The 22,397-nt window shown below is 46.0% G+C and overlaps 1 protein-coding gene across 1 annotated transcript; it reads left to right on the plus strand.

The window, feature by feature from the left end:
- The first annotated feature begins 326 nt into the window (after window positions 1-326).
- Window positions 327-19,025, plus strand: CACNG7 (calcium voltage-gated channel auxiliary subunit gamma 7). The gene is made up of 5 exons (XM_054993149.1): window positions 327-522; window positions 4,087-4,191; window positions 11,841-11,981; window positions 15,077-15,222; window positions 18,768-19,025. The coding sequence occupies exons 1-5, from the start codon at window positions 327-329 to the stop codon at window positions 19,023-19,025; spliced, it is 846 nt and encodes a 281-aa protein (XP_054849124.1).
- The last annotated feature ends 3,372 nt before the right edge of the window (window positions 19,026-22,397 follow it).

The following is a 22,397-nucleotide window of genomic DNA, read 5'->3' on the forward strand; positions in this document are numbered from 1 at the left end:
CAAGGGACCTCAATGGAGTGTAATGCCATAGAGATCACACTGCAAAGCAGTCGCTTTCTTCAGGGGAACTGATCTCTATACTCTGGATTTCAGTTTTAATTCCAGGAGATTCCAGGCCCTACCTGGAGGTTGGCAGCCCTAACCTGTGTGCTCGAGGTTTGACTAAGGAGAGATTTGCTGAACTATCAACCTTTGTCTCTCGGAAGTGAAATTTGATGTAGGTCACAGGTGCACGAATTAGAACTCCTGGCTTCTTGGGCTTATTGTTTATTCCTGCTGCAGGTCCTTGCGCTGTGTGTGGCCAGTGGCTCCCCCTGTCCCCTAGGATGAGTAACTGTAGCAGCCGTGCCCTGACCCTGCTGTCTAGCGTTTTTGGAGCGTGCGGGCTGCTCCTGGTAGGAATCGCTGTCAGCACTGACTACTGGCTGTTCATGGAGGAAGGGATCGTGTTTCCGCAGAACCAGACCACTGAGATTGTCATGGCACTCCACGCTGGCCTCTGGAGGGTCTGCTTCTTTGCAGGTAATGCGCTCGGGCCAGGCAACAGTTCTCTGCAAACAGTCTTCTTTTTTACGGGAATGTTTAGACCAGTGGTTCCCCAAGTGGGCAGTGCCACTCCTTGGGGGGCAGTGGGATTGCCTGGGGGGGCACAGGGTGAGGCAGTCTGAGTGCATTGTTCACTTATTTATGATTGACCAGAGCCAGTTTGGTGTAGTGGTTAAGAGTAGCAGGACTCTAATCTGGAGAACCAGGTTTGATTCCCCTCTCCACTGCTTGAAGCCAGCTGTGTGACCTTGGGTCAGTCACAGCTTCTAGGAGCTCTCACAGCCCCACTCACCTTACAGGGTGATTGTTGGATAACAATAACATACTTTGTAAACTGCTATGGGTGGGTGTTAAGTTGTCCTGAAGGGCGGTATATAAATCGAATGTTGTTGTCGTTGTTGTTATTGTTAGAGCCTAGAGCGAAAAGCCTTCTTTGCTTCAAGTTTCTTCTTCTATTGGGATTTTTGGTAAACATGCCCCCGAAGCTCTAGTCAGACCAGTATACACATTTTGAGAAACTGTTGTCACCCTGTGTAGTTTTGTTTCTTTGTCATTTTTCATGTTTTTGCTGGCAAGTCCTTAATATAATAGTATTTAATCACTAAGCTCTTTGTTTCAGAATAGAAATGGCAGCAGAAAAATCAAAGAAATGTTACTGTTTTGAATTTTATTGTTATTTTATTGTTTAGTGGGTTGTACAAACTACTCTTCTGAATAATGCTTCTTGTAGGGTTGGGGAGGGGGGATTGGGGATGAGTTTATGAAATCAAGAGGGTGATGGCTTGAAAAAGTTTGAGAACCACCGATTTAGACTGCGAAGTTAGCGCTCCCAGGCATTAAACTAGTTCTGACCTACACACAATCATTGCGTCTGCTGCCGCAGTTCAGATATTCTAGTAACCTGGAAGTGTTTGGGGATCAACAGAATTATGTGCTGAGTATGGAACGTGTGTTTGAGTTTTGTAAACATTTTGACAGCTGAACTCTGGCAAAGCTCAGGTTGCTCTTTGTAATGGGCTTGCTGAAAAAGCTACACTTTTTGCAGGAGCTGCAGTACGATCCAGAAGTGCAGCTTCTGGATCTGCAGAGAGGATATTCTCTGAATAGCTGTCATCCAAGAAACCACAATGACAGAAATGTTTGAGACTTAACAGCCCTTAAGGAAATTCAAACCCAAAAGAGAGTGGAGGATAGAATATATTGGGAGCACACCTGGAAACGAAAGAGACTTGGCAGGTTTCTACCTACCTAGAGAGTGTTTGACTTATTGCTTACTGGAAACCCATCTTCCTTTAATTTAAAACCCCAAGAGACTCGCATCCAAAGCCTTGGATGGTTAGTTAGAGTTATGGTGTGTGATTTATCCCACCCTCACTACTACCATCTACATTGGGTCTCTCTGGCCTAGGTTTGCCAACCTCCAGGTGGCGTCTGGAAATTTCCCAAAATTTCCACTGAACTCCTAGAGATCAGTTCCCCAGAAGAAATGGCAGCCTCAGGGCCAAGCTACAAGTGACGAATGACACTTGCCTGGCAAGTGAACAGACTCACGTGTATTCCTCCCTGGTCACTTGCCATTCACTTATGCTCCACTTGATCAAGTGGAGAGCAAGTGAATGGCAAGTGAACAGAGAGGAATACCCTTGAGTCTGTTCACTTGCCAGGCAAGTGTCATTCGTCACTTGTAGCTTGGCCCTTAGAGGGTGAACTCTATGGCGTTATATCCGGCCGAAGTCCTTCCCCTCCCATACCCACCATCTCAAAACAGCAGGAATTTCCCTACCCAGAGCAGGGAACCCTGTTCTGGCCCACAGGATCTGCTCCTGCAAGTGACCCCACACGGCACCTCCTTTCTATGCAACAGTACAAAGGTTGCTTCCACACAGGGTCAGGCTTGTGCAGCAGCAATGGGTCTTCCACAAGGCAGGTTTCCCTGCCCTTTCCTTGCCCCAGTCCTTTCCCCTGGACCAGGTTTATCCCCCCAGTTTAAAATAAAAGGCAACTGAATATTATTATATCAATAAAACCTTACCACAATATGTATAACAGTTTCTGTCAATTCTCAGCTTTCAATTATAAGAAAAAAACAATTCTCTAGCCCCTTTTGTTGTAGAAATATGCCTTTACCCTTAGATCCCCACAACAGAAGACCGTTAGAGCTTTCCCTTTTTCCTTAACTGAAAGCTGGGAGTTCAGAAAACCTGTTATACATATTGCTGTAACATTATATTGATATAATATATTCAATTCCCAATGTTAAAGAAAACAAAAGGCCCCCTGGTGGAGGGGCCGAGGATATGGCCACCGTGTAAACAGGATCATGGAAAATGGCTGCGACGGAGGTGGCAAAATCTGAACTTTCCCACCTCCATAGCAGCCGTCCAGGTTTTTCTGTGATTTTTCCAAAACTTTGCAGCAAAGCAGGTTTGTGAAAGATTGGAGGAAAACCAGGGAAACCCGAGAAGGGGCATGAATTAGGGTTGTCAACTACAGATGGGGGGATTCCTGGAGATTTATGGGGTGGAGACTGAGAGGGTGGGGTTTGGGGAGGGGGTGGATAGGATGCCACCCTCCAAAGCTGCCATTTCCTCCAGAGGGGCTGATCATTGTAGCCTGGAACTCTATTGTAATTCTAGGAAATTTCCAGCCACCACCTGGAAGTTGGCAACCATATGCATGAAAGCATCCTGATAGGGCAGGGAGAACTCTTCTCAGCAGCATTGAATCTGGGGCAGATAATCTGTGTGGAAATAGCCATAGTTCCTCCCATCCTTAGGCTTAAGCCCTGTAAATACTTCATCCCCAGCCCTGCATTCTCCTTGGGTTGCCCCTTCCTCATATCCCTAATTCCTTGGCTTCTCTCCTGTAGGCCTTTGCCACTCTGTCCCCAGTGAGTAAAGCTGCCAACTCTGGGTTGGGAAATTCCTGGAGATTCAGGACAGACCCTGGGAATGATGAAGTTTGGGGAGGGATCTCAGCAGAGTATAATGGCATAAGCTCTACCCTCCAAACACTATCATTTTCTTTATGGGAACTGGGTCGTTTCCACATGTCGACGTCGCGCCACACTCAGGGAACAAGTGTGTCTTCCTGATGCAATTTCTGACATCATCGCACCACGATCCTATTTTCGTGGCGCAATGACGTTAGAAATCGCACCAGGAAGACGCCCTTGTTCCCTGAGTGTGGCGCAACATTAGGACACGCGGAAACGACCCTGAACTCTGTAGTCTGAAGCTGAGCTGTAATTCTCGGAGATCTCCAGAACACCCCAGGAGGATGGCAACCTTAGGCCTCTGTTCTGTCTTCTTTCCTTTAGCTGCTCTGCCTCTACTCCCATTTTCACCTCCTGTTCCAGGTTTCCCACTGACTGGTCATACCGGTTTCCCACTGACATTGCACAGGTTTTTCTGCCCCTTGGACCTGAATGAGATTCTTTTTTTCTCCCAGCAAAACCAGCTTTTCACCTTCTTCCCTTTCCCAACACTTCAGTGGTCAGTTTCAGTGATGTGAATCTGGTATGTTTTTTTCCTTCTGCAGGTCAGAAAAAAGGTAGCTGCGTCGCTTCTGAATACTTCCTAGAGCCTCGGCCTGACCCTGACCCTGAGGGTCCCCTGGTTACAGAGAACACAGAAAACATCCTCAGTAAGTGGGTGAAGGTAGCAGCCTGGATGGCTCAGTCTAGCCGAATCCTGCTGGAGCATAGAAACTTTAGCAGGGTCAGCCACGTTTAGTACTTGGATGGGAGACCTCCAACAAAGATCTGGGTTGCCATGAGAAGGCAAGCAATGGCAAACCACCTTTGTTCATCTCTTGCCATGAAAACCCCTTGAGGGGTTGCCATGTCAGTGGCAACTTGACAGCACTTCTTTACTTTTACTGTGGGTGAACTTACTCAGCTGCAAACCTCTCACTTGGTGGGTGTTTATTTCAACAGGCCCTGAGAGCCAATCTCACTAATGCAATGCAAGTCCTTCTGGCTCACACCAAGAGACTTCCTCTCCCTCATCCTTTGCTTTTATTGGTTCCATTACATCCCATTCACCAGCACTGCACATCTTTGGATAACGATGGCTGAGATAGGCAAGGTGCAAGAACTAGGGTGGCCAGCCTCCAGGCGGTGGCTGGAGATCTCCCAGATTTACAACTGATCTCCTGGCCATAGTTCCCCTGGAGAAAATGGTTGCTTTGGAAGATGGATTCTATGGCATCTATTGCTGAGGTCCCTCCATTCCCCAAACCCCTCTCCAGACTTCACCCCCAAATCTCCCAGAATTCCCCAACCTGGAGCTAGCAACCCTAAATGACCCTGGATCTTCCCCCTTTTGTTGACCTAAATCACCCCTTCCTCTGGAACACCTGTTTTCCCTGCAGGAGAAAACTGGGTACCTGCGTGTTTCCTCCCATGGGGAGGGGAAGGGAGGCTTCAGATCAGGAAAACAACATGGGGAAAATGGCAAAATATCCCTCTCCATTACCTCTTTCCTCACCTGATTAAGGCCCACCCATCATGGCTGCTCTACCCTTTAAAAAGTTCAACAGACCCAATTCTGGATCTCCTTGTATATAAAGTACTTTGACCCACTGCTATCTCTTGCTCTGAGTGAAATTATCTATTTATTTGCTTTATTTATACCAAGGGTTGCTAGATACCCCTGAACCTTTGTGTGTGCACTCCCAGCAGGCGTGATGATGTCAGCTTCTAGTAGTGACATCATCACACCTGGCAGTGGGTCTGCACAGGGATCAATTCACAGGCTGTGAAGGGCAGGAGCATGCCTGCCACCAGGCGCAATGATGTCACTTCCAGAAGCGGGAGTGCACCTGCTGCACGCTGGCCCGGGAGGTTTTTTGCCTTCCAGGCCTGTTCCCTGGGGCTTTCCCCCCCCCCCCCGCCAGCCAGGTGAGTGGTAGCAGGGGAGCAGAGGCTGGGAGCGGGGGATTCCCCTCCAGCATGCTTGGTCCAAGGTCACCCAGTAAGCTTCTATGGTAGAGTGGGGATTCAGACCTGGATCTTCCGGATCCTAGTCCAACACTACACCACACTGGCTGGTCATGAAACCTGGAATACATCCTAATCCTCTGCATGTTTACCTGGAAGTAAATCCCTCTTTGTTCAATGGGAGTTACTTACAAGTAAGAATCCAGGGCTTGTGTGATACAGGGCCTATGGGGGTCTTTAATTCATTTAATTTAAACAGCGATGGATGAGAAGACTTAACCACTTCCACTCACCCACCCCACCCTGTGCCATTATCCTAATTTGAATCTGGGTCCTTCTGCATGCCCACTATTTACAAAGGAAAAAAAATGCTGGGCTCTCCAGGTATGCAACTCCCAGCATCTCCTCTAGGGCTGCTTCCACACAGAGGTTTTGCTGTGGTTTCGTGTCTAAAGTGAAGCAGGGTTTTTTTTTTGAGCATCCACACAATGTGGTTCCTTGATTATCCACATTTCATACTTTCCCCTGCTCTGCTGTGATCTTTCTTAGACCTTGTTTGGTACAATCTTTTGGGGAAGTTTGCAATCAAATCCCCTTTGCATGTTACGTGGTCCAGCAGGTATGCATTTTTGTAGGTCCCCCACCCCAGTCAGTGCCATTTTTCTTGTCTCAATCCCCTGGGACTGTCCTCCCCCTGTGCTACTGGAGAGCTTTTAAAGCTTTTTAAAATGCTATAGTGAGATGCCAGTTACCATTTTTTAAAAGCTTACAAAGCTGGGGGGGGGGGGGGGGGCCTATGCAGAGTTGAGGTAAGTGGGGAGGACTCTAACATGTGGACACTCCATTGCCACAGTGAATGCCTCTGTGTTCGCAGCACTGACAGAAGGAACATGGTAAAACATTGCAAGTGGATGCAGCTGAGTTCTGCCAATTAAGGCTGCAGGCAGAGGCCCCGTAGCATGAACTCCTTTTCACCTCCCAGAGTTTCCCTCATTTCACTCGCCAGTAAGTCTCATTGATTTCAACAGGACTTCAAAATAAGCCTCTAGTCCAGCAGCCCAGTCCTATGTAAGCCTGCAGAGGGCAGCTGCTGCCACAGCTCTTGGCTTGCGCTGCTGGAACTCATTGGCATCCTCTTCTCTAAAAATCCAGCATGCTGTGAATGCTTAACAGGATTTAAGAGCGGGGACTGCAATGCATCTGTGCAGCAGAACCCACCAACGTTAAGTATATGCATTTGGACATCAGTAGCTTTGGTTTTCTCGTACTAGGCAGTTGTTGGCATGTTAAAGCCGAGCCCCATTAAGCTAAAGTAAACCGGCAATATGCACGGTGGCCCACCAGGAGCTCAGTAAACGTCTGTGGGTTTTATTTTGTTGTGTTTTGCTATCTGCCTGGACTGCAACTTCAGAGGGGGGGGGGAGAGAGAGAGAGTGTGTGTGTGTGTGTGTGCGCGCGCGCGCACCCCACCGTAAGCAGTTGGTTGGCCTGGTGCAGCACTCATTCCTATAGATCTTTAAGATCAGGCACGATAATATGCTGGCAGCGGATATCACCTGGCACTGCTGTTCCCTTTGCTAAGGAAAACAAAAGTTGTGCATTATAGCTATCCTTATGCCTTATGCCCTGGCTTTAATGAGCCAGGACAGGTTATAGGCAGTTCTGTAGCCTTGGACAAAAAAGATGTGATGGAAAGCTGGTGAGGCCAGGTGATCTCCTGTCTGTAGGTTGTGGAAGAAAATGAGCTGCATGCCAGAAATAATAACAACTTGTCCTTCCAGGTCTTACTAGACCTTGATTTTACAGGTGCCAACTTTCCAATCAACCCCTGCTCTTTCTAGGGTTGCCAATCTCCAGGTGGGGCCTGGAGATCAGGAATTACAGCTGATCTCCAGACCACAGAGATCAGTACTCCTGGAGAAACTGGCTGCTTTTGGAGAACAGACACTGAGTTCTCTCCTTTACTTAAACCATGCTCTCCACTGGCTCCATCCCCAAATCTCTAGGAATTTCCCAACCCCGAGCTGGTAACTGAAGCTCTTATGCCTTTATCCCTAGCCTTATGGACAGACTTTAGCAGGTGATGGTATTTATCTCTGAGTTGCACCTGCAAAAAAAAATTGCTGATTTCTAGATATCAAGTCACTTTTAAAGGTGCAAGAGCAGGATAGGATGTTATTTTCAGTACAGCTGGCAACTGTATTTCATTTTTTACCATTGTGAGCATGATCTGTGAAACAGAAAGCAGAATGTCTGTCCGTTCGTGCGTTTGTGTGTGTGTGTGTGTGTGTGTGTGTGAGAGAGAGAGAGAGAGAGAGAGAGAGAGAGAATATCACTGCCCCCTGCTGGATAAAACAAGGAATGGCTCAGCTTTGTATGGCTGAAAAAATACTACACATTTCCAAAAGCCAGCACAGGTCACAAAATGGTGCAGTCATGCAGGCAATGGGAAATGTTCTGCAGCTCATCAATAGTGATGTCACAAGCAATACCCCATGGCTGCTCATGACATTCCTGCAACCTAGGGTTGTCAACTGCCTGGAGAAAAAGAAAATCCCTGAAAGCAAGAGGTTTTGGCAGCTAGTCATGCAGAGACAAATGTGCATCTTCCTAAATGCTCTGTCTTTTGACACAACTATTAAAGCTACAGGAACCCAAATACCCTATCCGAAAACACCTTTTATAAAAAAAAAAAATAGGCAGGCTCCATCTACAGAAAATTAAGTGCTGACAGATGTTAATGGTTCTAGAGGGCTTAACTCTCTGTGACTTGACAACCTGAGACTAGAAATAAACAGATTGTTTGGGGAACCATTTATGGAAGTCCAGTTGTAGGATAATGAAATCCAAATTCTAGAAAACTTCATTCTTGAGGAGGTCAGCATATTTCAAGTAGAGTAGAAACGTCAGGTTTCTGGGGAGGGAACCTAGACAGACTGGGATGATCCACCAGTGACTTCACTCAAACTATAAAGCAGACACAGAATCATTTCTAGAAGTTTTTGGTGCAAATGTATATAGTTCATCACTTACATAGCTTTTATAAAAAATATAATGTACACATTATTTTATACAGCACTGTTAGTGTTCCTCTAAGCTGTGTTGAGCATTATGTAGCTGGAAAAGTGGGTAAGAATTTCACACAAATAAATATTAAAAGATTTTTCATAATATTCATGTGATGATCACCTCCAGACTGGACTACTGTAACTCACTCTATGCAGGGCTACCCTTGGGCCTGATCTGGAAACTGCAGCTGGTCCAGAATGCAGTGGCGCACGTTCTTATGGGGACCCGATGTAGAACACTTATACACCAGGTGCTCTATCAGCTGCATGAGTTTCCGGTTGAATTCTGGATCAAGTTCACGGTCTTGGTTATGACCTTCAAAGCCTTAAACAGACTGGAACCAACATATCTGTGGGACCGTCCCTTCCCCTATGTTCCTCGGAGGGACTTGCATTCCTCTGGTCAGCATTTGCTGGTTGTCCCCTGCCTAAAAGATGTCTGCCTGAACTCGACCAGAGCTAGAGCTTTTTCATCTCCGGCGCCAGCCTGGTGGAACACTCTTTCAGTTCAGACCTGGGCCCTGCGGGACCTATTAGAGTTCTGCAGGGCTTTAAGATGTTCCGCCAGGTTTATGGCTGAGGCAGGTGATTCATCACTTAGGCCTTCCCTGCTTTGCCCCCTGCTGTTTTGATCTTTAGTAGATTTTATTCTAGAAGAGCCACGTGGCACAGAGTGGTAAACTGCAGTACTGCAGCCCAAGCTCTGCTCACAACCTGAGTTCGATTCTAGCAGAAGCCGGGTTCAGGTAGCTGGCTCAAGGTTGATGCAGCCTTCCATCCTTCTGAGGTTGGTAAAATGAGTACCCAGTTTCCTGGGGGTAAGGTGTAGATGACTGGGGAAGGCAATGGCAAACCACCCCGTAACAAAGTCTGCCAAGAAAATGTCGTGATGTGATGTTCCCCTACAAGTTAGTAATGACTCGGTGCTTGCCGAGGCGACTACCTTTGCCTTTACCTTAGATTTTATTCTATGTTGTCCTACCCACACTGCTGCATATAAATTACAAATAGATACCATATTTGGCATTATTTATTTGGTTTTATTGCATTTATATAGTATTATATAGTATTTATTGTACTGACTGATGTTGTTGTAACCCGCCCTGAGTCTGCTTGTGCAGAGGATGGGCTAAATAAATAAATAAATAAATAACATTCTCCAAATGGGTATGAAACTGTAGACTAATATGTCACATCTTGTATGTAAATCAGGAAATGTAAACATAATATTTGGTACTGTATTTCTGAGTCACTCAAATGCTGTTAGATCCACATTGGCTGAACAGACAGGGATTGCAGGTAACTGCAAAGTCCAAAGCCAAAAGCCACATACAGGCAATACCTTTTAGTAGGACTAGTCAAAATAACACAAAACAGTGGGCAAGCTTTTCAGTCCTCCCGAACTCTTCATCAGGCTAGATATTTAAAAAGTGGAAACAAGTAGAAGAAAAAAAAAGTGTTTTAGGCCATGATCTCAAAGCCAGTGGTCTGCAACTGTTGAAGAGTCATGTTGCCTAAATATGGTATTGGTATCAGGCACCCTTAAGAGGAAGATGGTGAGAACAATGATAGCTTCCATCATGAATACAAACAAAAGAGGCCAATCAATGTCTCTCTGACACTACATAGGCCCCTTAAAAGATGGAGAGCAAAGTAAAACAGGGTAGTTCATACATTAACAATGGTGGTTGTGGAAAATGCCATCAAGTTGTAGCTTGAACTCCTGCTGCAGTTTTCAAGGAAAGAGACTAACAACGGTTTGCCATTGCCTGCCTCTGCATAGCAACCCTGAACTTACTTGGTGGTTTTCCATCCAATGACTAATCAAGGCCAACCCTGGTTAGTTTCCATGATCCAACAAGACCAGGCTAGCCTAGGCTATCTAGGTAAGGGCTACATTAACAATGGAGATTAATTTGATGAACTAATAAGAGACAATGGGAGCCAGAGTGGAGTATCATTATTGAGACGGCAGTCTTTCACAGGTTGTTTTTCCTGCCTCCCTGCTATCCAAGATTGAATACTGAGACAAGGCCTGGATCGTTCATAGCTGCGTTGAGCCTCTCTTAATACCTACCTCAAACTATCATAAAATCCTGCCATCCTCCCATTTGCCAAAACCCAAACCAAAAAACCATTGGAGAAGCATTACAAAATCCTTCCTAATTCTGTCAGGGCTAAGCTTTTTAATGAGGTCTCAGAACAGGGTGGATTTCTTTCAGCATATTTTATTTAATCACTTGATAGAATCAGATTTTAGTTGGATACCTTTATATGCAATGCACTGAACCAGAGCTCTAGAGATGGGACAGGCTGGAGATGATGGTACTAAGGTGGAGTCTCTCCCATAGGGTTGCCAGGTCCTGTGAGCCCCCCAGAAGGAGACTGGGACCCTGGCACTTCCCCTGTGAATTGTGGAGGCGCACTCCTGGTGTGCGTGATGACATCACTTCCAGGAAGTGATGTCATCACATAGGTCAAAGGGTGGTCCAGGAACGCTCCTGTGCTTGACAAAGAGGCTGAATTCCCCCCCCCCCCTGGGCCCAATTCAGGCTGAAACAGGTCCGTTGCGGGGTGCGGAAGTGCGCTGCGGTGAGGTGCGGGGTATACCCGCTGGCTAGGTAAGTGGGGGCGGGGGGGAGGTGGGAGCAGGGGATCCCCCACCCAGGGCAGGGGATTAGCAAGTCTATTCTCCCAGTACTTGACTGGCCATCTCAAGAGACATCAGGGTCTTAAAGCAGCATGTGCTGAGGGCCGTGGCTCAGTGGTAGAGCTTGAGTTTGACATGGAGAAGGTCCCAGATTCAATCCACATTGTTTCCAGTTAAAAGAAAGTAGTAGATGCTGAGAAGGACCCTTTTCTGCCTGACACCCTGGAGTGCCGCTGCCAGCCAGAGTAGATGGTACTCAGATTAGATGGACCAATAATCAAGCTCTTTATAAGGGGAGGATCTTTAGGATTTACTGAGAGGTTGATATGATTTTTCACTCGGTTCACTGAATTATAGGACTCAGCTAGTTCATTTTCTGAAAGAAGAGGTGCCAAGCTGAAGCCTGTCTGAAGTTCCCCTGCCTTTGGGCCCACAAGAATACAAGCCACTTACAGGTTACTCAGTGGCAAGAGAAAAGACACGCTCAGAGTTTCTCCTTTCTGCATGATTGCTTCACATATGACAGGGATGAGCCTTGGCATTCAAAACAGTTTCTAAAATGGAGCTCTGGTGAAAACTGGCTTAGATTTTAAATCCTATATATCTAACTTGTTCCCCCCCAATCCCTTTGCAGAAACCATCCGCACAGCTACTCCTTTCCCCATGGTCAGCCTCTTCCTCGTCTTCACTGCGTTTGTCATTAGCAACATTGGACATATCCGGCCACAAAGGACCATCCTGGCTTTCGTTTCCGGAATCTTCTTCATTCTCTCTGGTGAGGCGTGGGCGGGGGGGCACTCAAGAGAGAGCACTGTCACCTCAGTGTCTGCGCTGCCCATGACACTCGGGCGGAGCAGAAGGCGGTGTGCCATACAGACTGCCTGGGAGGGGGTGTTGCCACGTAAAGCACAGGATAACTCAGCCCTCTCTTACTTCTTGTAATGCGATAGCTGATTCTTTTAATGAGTGACGGACTGCAAGTGGTTTCTTTTCAAGTGGTACCTGTTAATTGAAGTACCAGGAAATATTGGGCCGTAGCTTAAGTGTGGTACAAAATGGAGGGGATGCATCAAGGGCTGAGAAGACCAAGCCAAATTATTCTATCATTGTAATTGGCATTTTTGTTCAAAACAAGAAAAGGAATGGTGGAGGGTTCCAACAGATTTTTTTGCCTGCCTCAGGAGCAGAAATGACTAGCTGCAACTCTTGAGATGTGTGGGGGATGTTTTGGAAGGGAAGGAACCACCCTCTTTGCTCTTCCTTCCCCCCATTTCCCCAGCACTTCTCCTCCTGCTTCCTCTTAATTTTTTTCATCTCCTCCTGCTACCATAGAATTAAAAAAAATATTGGCTTCTCTCTCCTGACCTCATACTCAAGGGGCTCAAGACAATACGTTTGACACAAGGCAGGTCAGGGGTCTCCCAACCAGACTCGTGTCACACGAAATATCGGGGGACTAATGTTCCCTCTCAAGAACTGCGTAGATGGATTCAGCTCACAAATGTGGTGCAGGCACAGGAGGGGCTTCAGCCTTCCCATTCATACCATTTTCCAGAACCAAAAGGGGGCCGCAGGGCCAACAGGCCATTCCAGCTCAGGAAACGAGTGGGTGGGAAGGCCAAAGCCTCTGCTCCTTCCAAACCCTGCCCGTGAGCCAAATCCAGCCCCACAATGCTAGGAATATTAGGTCCTCAACTCATGTCATACATATCACAGTTGAGCCCTTAGTGGCAGCCAGCACATAAGCAAGAACAGCTGTCTAGAATGTCCCTCACAGCATCCTGCCAGGACATTTTTTTGATCCTGTGGAAACCACTGGAATTCTGATACAGATTGTTGGGTGCAACCACAAAATGGCCACAGTAGGAGGTGGATCCACACACACAGAGGAAGTCTAAGTTCAGGGGACAAGAGTAGTAATTTTTAAAAATACACTGGGAAAGAGGAGTGAGAAAATAAAAAGCCAACACTGTGGTGGCAACTGCCACTGAAACAACATTATTTTAATCTACACAGTCAATCAGATCTCCAGTAGCCAATCAGAATGCCCAGCTGTGCAGGAGCCCCGCCTAGCCCCACTCATTTTCTAAAAACACATGGCGGGCACCAGGAAAAGTGTAGATGGGAGTCATGGTGCCCACTTGCACCGTGTTGGAGAACCCTGATCTAGGCAATACGTCCCATTTTGCCTAAGAAATCCCTAATGGCAGTGCTGCCACCATCACCAACAATAAGCAAGATAAGGAATGGAGATGCTGATAGCCACACAGCATCAACAATGCTGCTTGCGGGGAAGTAAGAAGAACTGATCCGATGGGAGCCAGCAAAGTAGATCGCCCACTTGTGGTTGCTCCATTTTCTCTCCCTCCTACCTCAGCCTAGACACATTGGCTTCAGAAGGCAGGTGACCTGCCCTTCCTATCAACCCCCTCTCTGGATACAGCTGTGCAGGTAAGAAGCAGTAGGAAGGAAAATGGAAAGCACAAAGCAGCATCTCACCTTTGCTTCTTCTCATTCCCAACTAGTTCTCCACTTCCATCATTGCATTAACATTTCCCCCCCAAAAAACCCCAAACCCACAGTTCTTTCATTCTCTTCCACTCTCAGGCTAGGGCTGGGTTTTGCAATGATATTGCAATCCCCAGTTTAAGGAAGAAGTAAAGCAAAGTACAGCAGTGATCCCTAATGTAGTGCCTATGGGCCCACCATAACACCCAGGAACCCACCCACCTCCAGTTTCCTGGTACGCATTGATTTTGTTCCCAAAGCAAAGAGCCAACCCTGACTTTCCTCCTCCTCAGTGAAGCAGGAGATGCTTCAGAAGAAACCATCACCTTTGTGTCTGCAGAGAAGAACACCCAATCAGAAGAAGAATGGTTTCCTCCTTTTCGGATGGATGCTTGACTTGCAGCCACCTAACAGTTTTTGGTTGGCCTCAACGTCCCCATGGCATCCATTTTGTTCCTGGCCCCACCCTCTTTACAGCCATTTTGCAGTGGCGCCCACTCCTTCTGCTCAAAATTCTAAAGTGCCCAGGAGCTCAATGGGACTGAGAACGTGAGAAGGTCCTCTGTATCTATGCCAGAATGTGGGCTGAGAAACGCAGAGAAAAGAGCAGCAGGCACAGCTGTCTGGAGTCCTGCTTTGCCAGCAATTTGGGGGAGGGGGCAAGAGAGGCTGTGGAAACTAAGGCCAAACATGTTCAGCTGGTGAGTGACCCTGAGAAAGGGGAGCGCTCAAGGGTTCAAACTGGATTTCTATGATTGTGAGATACTGAGGAAGCAAAGTGAGGGGCAATTGCAAGGCAACCACAGGAAAATTGTTCACCATCATCTGTGTAGCACTGAGCATCAGATGTGATGCAGCTGCAGTGTAGTGCATTGGGCAAGCACGGAACAGCCCGTGGCACTACAACACACCAGCAATGCCTCACAGGGCCGGCTGCACCTGATTACAGACTGTGTGTGGCCTACACATCATAACCAAGGAACGGGACGTGGGGTGGGGCTATGCAGATGAAAGGGTGGGATTATGCAGATCAGAGCAGGTTTATAATCAATCATTTCCATTAAGTTCTGTAAGACAGCAGCCTGGGGACACTATCATAATGGGGGCCAAAAAAAAGTTTGCATTGGAGAGGGGCATGAGGTGGTGAGAGGAATCAAGATAAGGTCTCATTGTGCTCAGAAGCAGCTGCATTTCATATTGAGCTAAGCATAAAAGATCCATTCTCCCCCATAGGGCAATTATGGAGACAGTGGGACAGGTTTGTGGGACAAGCAAAGCCTCACTTTCAAGATGGCAGGAGGGAGATAACAGCCAGTGTTTCTACTTTCTTTCCATCCCTCCCCCCTCTACGCTTTCCTGTAGGGCTCTCTCTTGTGGTCGGCTTGGTTCTCTATATCTCCAGCATCAACGATGAGGTGATGAACCGTCCCAGCGGCTCAGAGCAATACTTCCAGTACCGCTATGGATGGTCTTTCGCCTTTGCTGCTTCTTCCTTCTTGCTTAAAGAGGTACAGTACAGAAGACAGCCCTTCTATGCCGTCCCACGCCCCATCTGGGTCTTAAATGGCAGACCTGGATTTGGATTATATGCATCTGGTTTCCTGCAGGCCCGAAAGGGGTTTAAGGTCAAATAACAGAAAGGACCACTTGTGCAGCCAGCCACCATTCCCATATTTGGACTGTAATGTCATGCACAGATATGTGGGGGAAGTACATAGAGCATACAACTGGCATGCCAAAAAGGCTCAGGTTCCAGCCCTTGGCATACCCACTTAAGGCTTCTGAAGGTAGCAGGTGAGATTCTAGAGAGCTGCTGTAAATTGAGTGTACAATACTGAGCAATGGTCTGGCTTGATTTTAGGTAGCTTCATAGATTTACAGGGTCTTTAAAAATATTTTAAAAAACATCCGTGGCACAGCACGCTGGTTACTTTACAGGGACTGGGGAGACAGTGATCACACGATGTATAATGGGACTCATCACTACGACATACAGTGATGGCCACTGGCTTAGAGGGCTAAGCAGTTTTAGACAAATTCATTGCGATTTAATCTGTTATCAGAAGACAGCAATTGGTCACAGTTGCAAAATGAAACCCAGGTATACAATATAAGATGGCTTTTGCCTTCATGTCCGAGTGTGAGCTGCTGAAGAGCAGCTGCTAGAAAGAGAATGCCGTTCTTCATTTTTTATGGAAGGTGCAATGCCAGTTTTTCACACACACACACAATCCATAGACAAATCTGTAATGCACACAGCCCAACACTGCCTCTTTCTTAATGTTGGGAGATAAGCATATAGCTCAGGACCAGATTAGATGAGACAGTGGGGAGGTCCATGAAAAGTTCTCCCACTTTTTTTGAAGCTAAAAGCAGCTAGGTGGGTGGGTGTGAATTGGATAGGAACTATAGGGAGCAGGGTTTAACCCTTTCCCTCATCCCACTTGCCCGATCTAACTCTACTCTTAGTCTGAAGTTGCTTTTTTTTGATGGTGGGTTGGGACTGTAGAGCAAGACAAAACAAGACGATAATGTTTTTCCATGAGTCAAGTTTCCAAGCACCACTGGGGCCTGACTTGGAATGGGACAGCAGCACAAGAGGAGGGGCTTCAGCCTCCTCCCCACCCCATCCCACCCACACCGCATGCAGAAGATCCCAGGTTCGATCCCTGGCAGGGGCAAAGAGACTGTCTTATGCTCTGAGCAGCAGCAGCTCTCCTGAGTCTCGGGCAGAGGTCTTTCACATCACTACTTTCTTAGGTTAAAAAACATCAGGCAGTAGATGATATGAACGATCTCTGACCAAGATCCTGGAGAACTGCTGGTGTTCAAAGCAGAAGATGGTGACCTTTATAGAGCAAAGGTCTGACTCAGTATAGACAGCTTCATGCATTCATGTTTTCCCTCGTGGGACAAGTAGCAGGGAAGGGGGAGGGGGGATTCAGAGCAGAGTTAAGAGTTTTAAAAATCCCTCCTCTAGCCGTGTGGTCCCAATCCAAGTCAAACCTTCTTTTAAAAAAAAAAAAGGCTCAGGAAATCCAGTCACGGATCTCCCATCATCTCATCTACTTTAACCCTAAATGACGTGAATGAATAAAGATCAACACTTTCACTAATACACAGCTCGCTCTCGCTCTCTCTCTCTCTCTCACACACACACGCACACAGTAATGCTGAACCCCTAAAACTTATAATGAAAACGGAACCCAAAAACTGAAAGTAGGTTTTGTGATGGAGTGAAAGTCCTCGATTTCAGATTTGCATGTGGAAATTCTAAAGTTATTTCACTATGTGATTATGCATTAGTAAGAAATCTGCTATTGTTTTTTTTTAAATATATTTATTTGATATAATATAAAATAGAGTATACATAATAGGGGCAAGGTGAGATTGCCTACCTGAACCCTAAGAACACTGTCAAATGAACAACTTTCTCACATTTTGCTGCAAGTTCCATTCTCTTCACCATAATGAGACAAATCTAGAAGAATCTCTAATTTGGTTGTTGTGGGTTTTCCGGGCTGTATTGCCGTGGTCTTGGCATTGTAGTTCCTGACGTTTCGCCAGCAGCTGTGGCTGGCATCTTCAGAGGTGTAGCACCAAAAGACAGAGATCTCTCAGTGTCACACCAGGCTGTATTGCCTGGAAAACCCACAGGTGACACTGAGAGATCTCTGTCTTTTGGTGCTACACCTCTGAAGATGCCAGCCACAGCTGCTGGCGAAACGTCAGGAACTACAATGCCAAGACCACGGCAATACAGCCCGGAAAACCCACAACAACCATCGTTCTCCGGCCGTGAAAGCCTTCGACAATACAATCTCTAATTTGTCGGTAGGCTGTTAGTTTCCACCAGCATTTAGGGGTCTCTTACTTTCATCTGCCTGTCATGAATCTTGGGCGTAATTTTTTTTGCTTCCAGTTTCTAGCAAAGACCAATCTGGGCCATTTCCAGACAGCTGACCTGCACCCGGGACATCGCGCCATGTTTCAGATCGTGCCAGGGAAAACGCGAAATATCGCGTTTTCTCGCGCGAGTTTTGCACGACATCGCGCAAGAAAACGCGATATTTCGCATTTTCCCTGGCACAATCCGAAACGTGGCGCGATGTCCTGGGTGCAGGTCAGCCGTCTGGAAATGGCCCTGGTTGTGGTAATCATATGTAAAACTACCGTTAGAAGATTTTTAGGTATGTCAACTATACAACTTAACAGTAAGATCTCTGGCCTGTGGAGAGTCTGCCTGTCCAATCTGACTGATATAATCTCTACCACTTGTTTCTGTTGTCCATTTATAAGTCCACCACATGTGGAAAAAGTCTGTCTTCCTCACAAAACTACCACTTACTACTCCCAGTTCTACAGATCTTTGCTAGCCTGAAAGGGGTTATAGGCCAAAGCCTGCTTTTGTGACTGATAATGTATGTTCAGGAATATTTGGGGGAGGAGCTGAGTATGAAATGCATCTTGTGTGTAGAAACAAATATGTTGTGCACTCACACAGGCATGCACACAGACTTATTCTGTGGGGAGCCTGTAACATCTAAAGAAGCTGTAACTGAGACTACCTTCCACTTGATTATGTCTATTAAGTCTGAAATCAGGATTCCATTGGTCCAATTCATGTAAACTCTGTCTTATTCAGAGTTGATTTATTTATTCACTTACAATAGTTTTGTCCCCATTTTCCCACTATTAAAATAATACTTGAGGTGACTTGCAACTAAAATGATAATAGAATGGAATTATTACAAACAAACAAAAATTAGAGATACACCTTATAGATACAGTTATATTTTGTTAGTACAGATTTACAGTACTGAGTTTATTGTTTACTGTTCTCCAATTTCCCAGCTGCTTTATTACTGTGAGCGCTTAATTAAAAAAAATTCAAACAACCAGCAGCATAAAACCATGCATAAAAACATTGATAAAACAGTTGAGAAACTGAGGAATTTTTTTAAAAAAAAACAGTCAGTAAAAAAACTCAACACGCCACTCTGTACTGTAATCCTGAAACGTTTTGTGCCTTCTCTCTGTCATGGCTCTGCAGGGTGCAGGCGTGATGTCTGTCTACCTTTTCACCAAACGCTACGCCGAGGAGGAAATGTACCGTCCCCACCCCGCTTTCTACCGCCCACGCCTGAGCGACTGTTCTGACTACTCGGGCCAGTTCTTGCACCCTGAGGTGTGGCATCGTGGACGCAGCCCCTCGGACATCTCCAGTGACGTTTCCATCCAGATGACACAGAACTACCCACCAGCCATCAAGTACCCTGAACATATGCACATATCCACCTCACCTTGCTAAACGCACCAGAGAACGCGCTGGACAAGGAGGCCAGCATTTGCTTGCAGACTGTACCGTCCTGACCCTCCCTGCCTAGGAGACTCGCCTGCTGATGGGGTCCTGTCTTCCCCTCTCTGAAGACTCATACCGATCTGCTCTGCTAGAAATGTCCTCTCTCTTTCTCTTTCTTTCTGTCTCCAGCTGGTGGGAACCGTCCAACCAACCTTTGAGATTGCCAGATGCCCAACCCCTACCACCCCACTTGGAAAACTGTTCTAATTTTCTTGTTCCCCTTAGCTATCCAATTAAAAAGTCCACCCAACACACAAACATCACACATACACTGAAAACAGTCACATCTGCTCTGTTAATCCTCCTACTTCAGTTCCACTGCTTCAAGATACCTCTCCTCCCACTCAGGTGGTTGGAAAGCCTAGCAGGAAGGGGCTCATCTAGCGTGCCCCCCCACACACACACACACAAATGACAAAAATTAGCTTTCAGAAAAATTACAAAATGTTTACATCTTGAGACAACAGGGCTCCTCCCCGCACTGCCCCAACAATCCAGTTCCTGACAGGAGATGGACTTTGCCGTCATCTCCCTCTGGCAAAAAAGCCCTTCCCCTCAAACTCCTAAAGATTCTTGACATAAAATTTGTTGCTATTGATCCTCTCTTTTCTTACTGTAATTGACACCTTCTTGCCATTTTCACTTCTATCCCTAAAGACCATGGGTTGGAAATTCCCCTGGCACAAGAAGACTCAAGACAAGGTTCCCTTTGCTGGATGAAAACTTGTTAGCACAAGTCCCAACTCCATCATTCTTCAGGCTTACCCACCTAGAAACGGGCCCATTTTTCTTAAGTAAATCACAGGAAGTATATTAGACTGTTATCTTGGTTTGACCAAAAAATAAAGAAGAAACAGCTGTTTCTTCTTTGTATTGACTTGGGGTAGCCTCCCCTTCTTTTCCGCTGACCAAGAAATAACCAGGTAAAAAGAAGCTTCTTACCCCATTTTCTTTTTCATCATTTCAGCTTGTGACAGATCTATTCGCATTGCTAGTTTTATTGGTCTCAAAATATCTAGTCCTGACAAAAAAGTTTCCTTCAAATTAGCTCTGTAATATCTCAGTCACAAAATAATAAAACTCTAGCACAGGGATCGTCGTCAGCCTTTTAGACCCTGTGGGTACCTTTGGAATTCTGACCCAGGGTGGTGGGTGCAATCACAAAATGGCTGCCGCAGTGAGGCAGTGCCAACCAACAAGTGTCAGGGAGTGAAGGTATGCATAACTCCAATAGAAACCCTTCAACATTTCAGGCAGCAGTTCTGTTTAACACAATGCCTTTAAAAATGAACATATTGTTTAAAAACATTTTCTTGCATACACATAACTTACCTTCAGCTACACAGTGAAGATACTTGTACTGTTGTAGCAGCTGTTGCCACAGCAACTTTAAGAAAAATGCACAGCCAATCAGAAGCCCTGCTGGGCCAAAGCCCTACTTGGTCCCATTTACTTTCTAAAAATGCTTAATGAGTGCCGGGAAAGATGTCAGCAGGTACCATGAGGTCACTCATGGGCACCATGTTGGGGATCCTTGCTCTAGCATAAGATTCGTCTCTGATATTTTGCTATGCTCCAAAATGATCAATTCTGTCAAAGTCTATATTTTCCTCCCTTCTGTGCCTCATTCCTAACTTCCAGCTCCTGGCAGAAAATGACTAGGCCACCATTTTGGTATTCCTACAATAGACTAGTCCAACATCCATCCAGTATGTTTTTGTTACTGCCTCAGGGCCAAATTACAAATTCAGTTTTTTAACAGATTGGCTCTGGAAATTGCTTTTAAAAGATAAAAGACAGGCCAAACAGACTTGAAATACTGCCACGGGGGGGGGGGCATTTTCCCATCCAGAAACAATGCTTGTGTTGACTTATTTCCCTGTTTTTGCTACTCCATGTGAAGTAGTTTGTACGCATGGAGCAGCAAATATGGGGATAGGCCCCCCCCACCACCACCAGTGCTGTTTCTGCATGGTTTGGGGGGAAAGCAGGAGCACTTCCTCCCCTGCAGTGGAGTTCAGAACCCATTTGGGTTCTCCTTTATTTTTTAAAAGCTGCTATGTGGCTGCAGGGAACCCAAGTTGGATGCAGGTTCGTTAAAAACCAGAACATGTAGTTTCATCCTCAGACACTTTCAATTGAAACCCAGTAGCAAAATACCATGCCACCATATTGAGAGCCAAGCTACAAGTGACGAATTACACTTGTCTGGCAAGTGAACAGACGCACGTGTATTCCCCCCTGTTCACTTGCCATTCACTTGTGCTCCACTTGATCAAGTGGAGAGCAAGTGAATGGCAAGTGAACTGAGAGGAATACATATGAGTCTGTTCACTTGCCAGGCAAGTGTAATTCGTCACTTGTAGCTTGACTCTGAGTTGGCTAAAATATGGCCTTCTCGTGCCAGGAAATGTCCTGTCATGCTTCAATCTCTTCCTTATTGTAGAAGAAAACAGCCTAACCTGAAATTTCTCCCTAGGCCTCACACGGTTTTCTCTTGCCACCTCCACTTCCTGACAAGCACTGGCTCTTTCACCATCTTTGTTTTCTACAAGCATTTGGAAGAAGATCCTATTGTACTATTTGAAGAGACAATTTTTATTTTATGCCCCACAAATGAGAGACAAAACTATTATAAAGGGGTGAGGAAACAACTGTGTCTTCCAGCCATTAATGCCTCAAAGATTCCCGCCCCACCATTCAATTTTTCATCAGCAGGTGTCACGGCCATGTCTTGGCATCAGTGGAAACTCTTGAGAACTCCAGACTCTTTTTCAAGCATGCTCCCTTCAGCCATGGTGCCACCTGGGGCCATCGAGGCTAAGACAGAAGAAGAAAGAAGAGAGAGTAAAATACAGAGAAAGGATTTGTTATTATCCAGCTGCTAAGTCAGCTACTCTGGGCAGTAGATTTTGTCCTCCTTTTTGTTCCTTTCAGACAATTCTCAAACTTCAGTCTGTCTCTTTCCTTTTGTTTAGATCTATCCAGCGCCTCTCTCTTCTGCTTCAATTTCTTCCCATTTTTGTTTGCTAGTCAGCTGTTTTGTTTCCTCTCTTCATTCTTCCTGTTAATTTTATGTTCGCATCATTTTTGTTTGTCTGCTTCCTTGTGTTGTTTCAATTTTACCTCAGTTTCATCTTCCTGTTGCTTTAGTTTATTGTCTTTCCTAAGGACTCAGGTCAGTGTTTTTCCTTTCTTTACTCTGCTTCTTTTATTTTTTCATTTTTATCTCTCTCTGTATTTGTAAGCCTCTTTCATTTTGTTCTGTCCCTTTTTAGTTGATCCTTCCCCCATTTCCTCCCTCCATTTTCTCACCTCTCT

This window comes from Eublepharis macularius, chromosome 12, assembly GCF_028583425.1.
Source record: "Eublepharis macularius isolate TG4126 chromosome 12, MPM_Emac_v1.0, whole genome shotgun sequence".
Taxonomy (NCBI): domain Eukaryota; kingdom Metazoa; phylum Chordata; class Lepidosauria; order Squamata; family Eublepharidae; genus Eublepharis; species Eublepharis macularius.

Excerpts from the sequence above, each read along its gene's own strand:
- CACNG7 (XM_054993149.1), top strand. The coding sequence starts at position 327 with ATGAGTAACTGTAGCAGCCGTGCCCTGACCCTGCTGTCTAGCGTTTTT. Across the intron at positions 4,192-11,840 it reads GAACACAGAAAACATCCTCA|AAACCATCCGCACAGCTACT; the intron begins GTAAGTGGGTGA and ends ATCCCTTTGCAG. Across the intron at positions 11,982-15,076 it reads AATCTTCTTCATTCTCTCTG|GGCTCTCTCTTGTGGTCGGC; the intron begins GTGAGGCGTGGG and ends GCTTTCCTGTAG.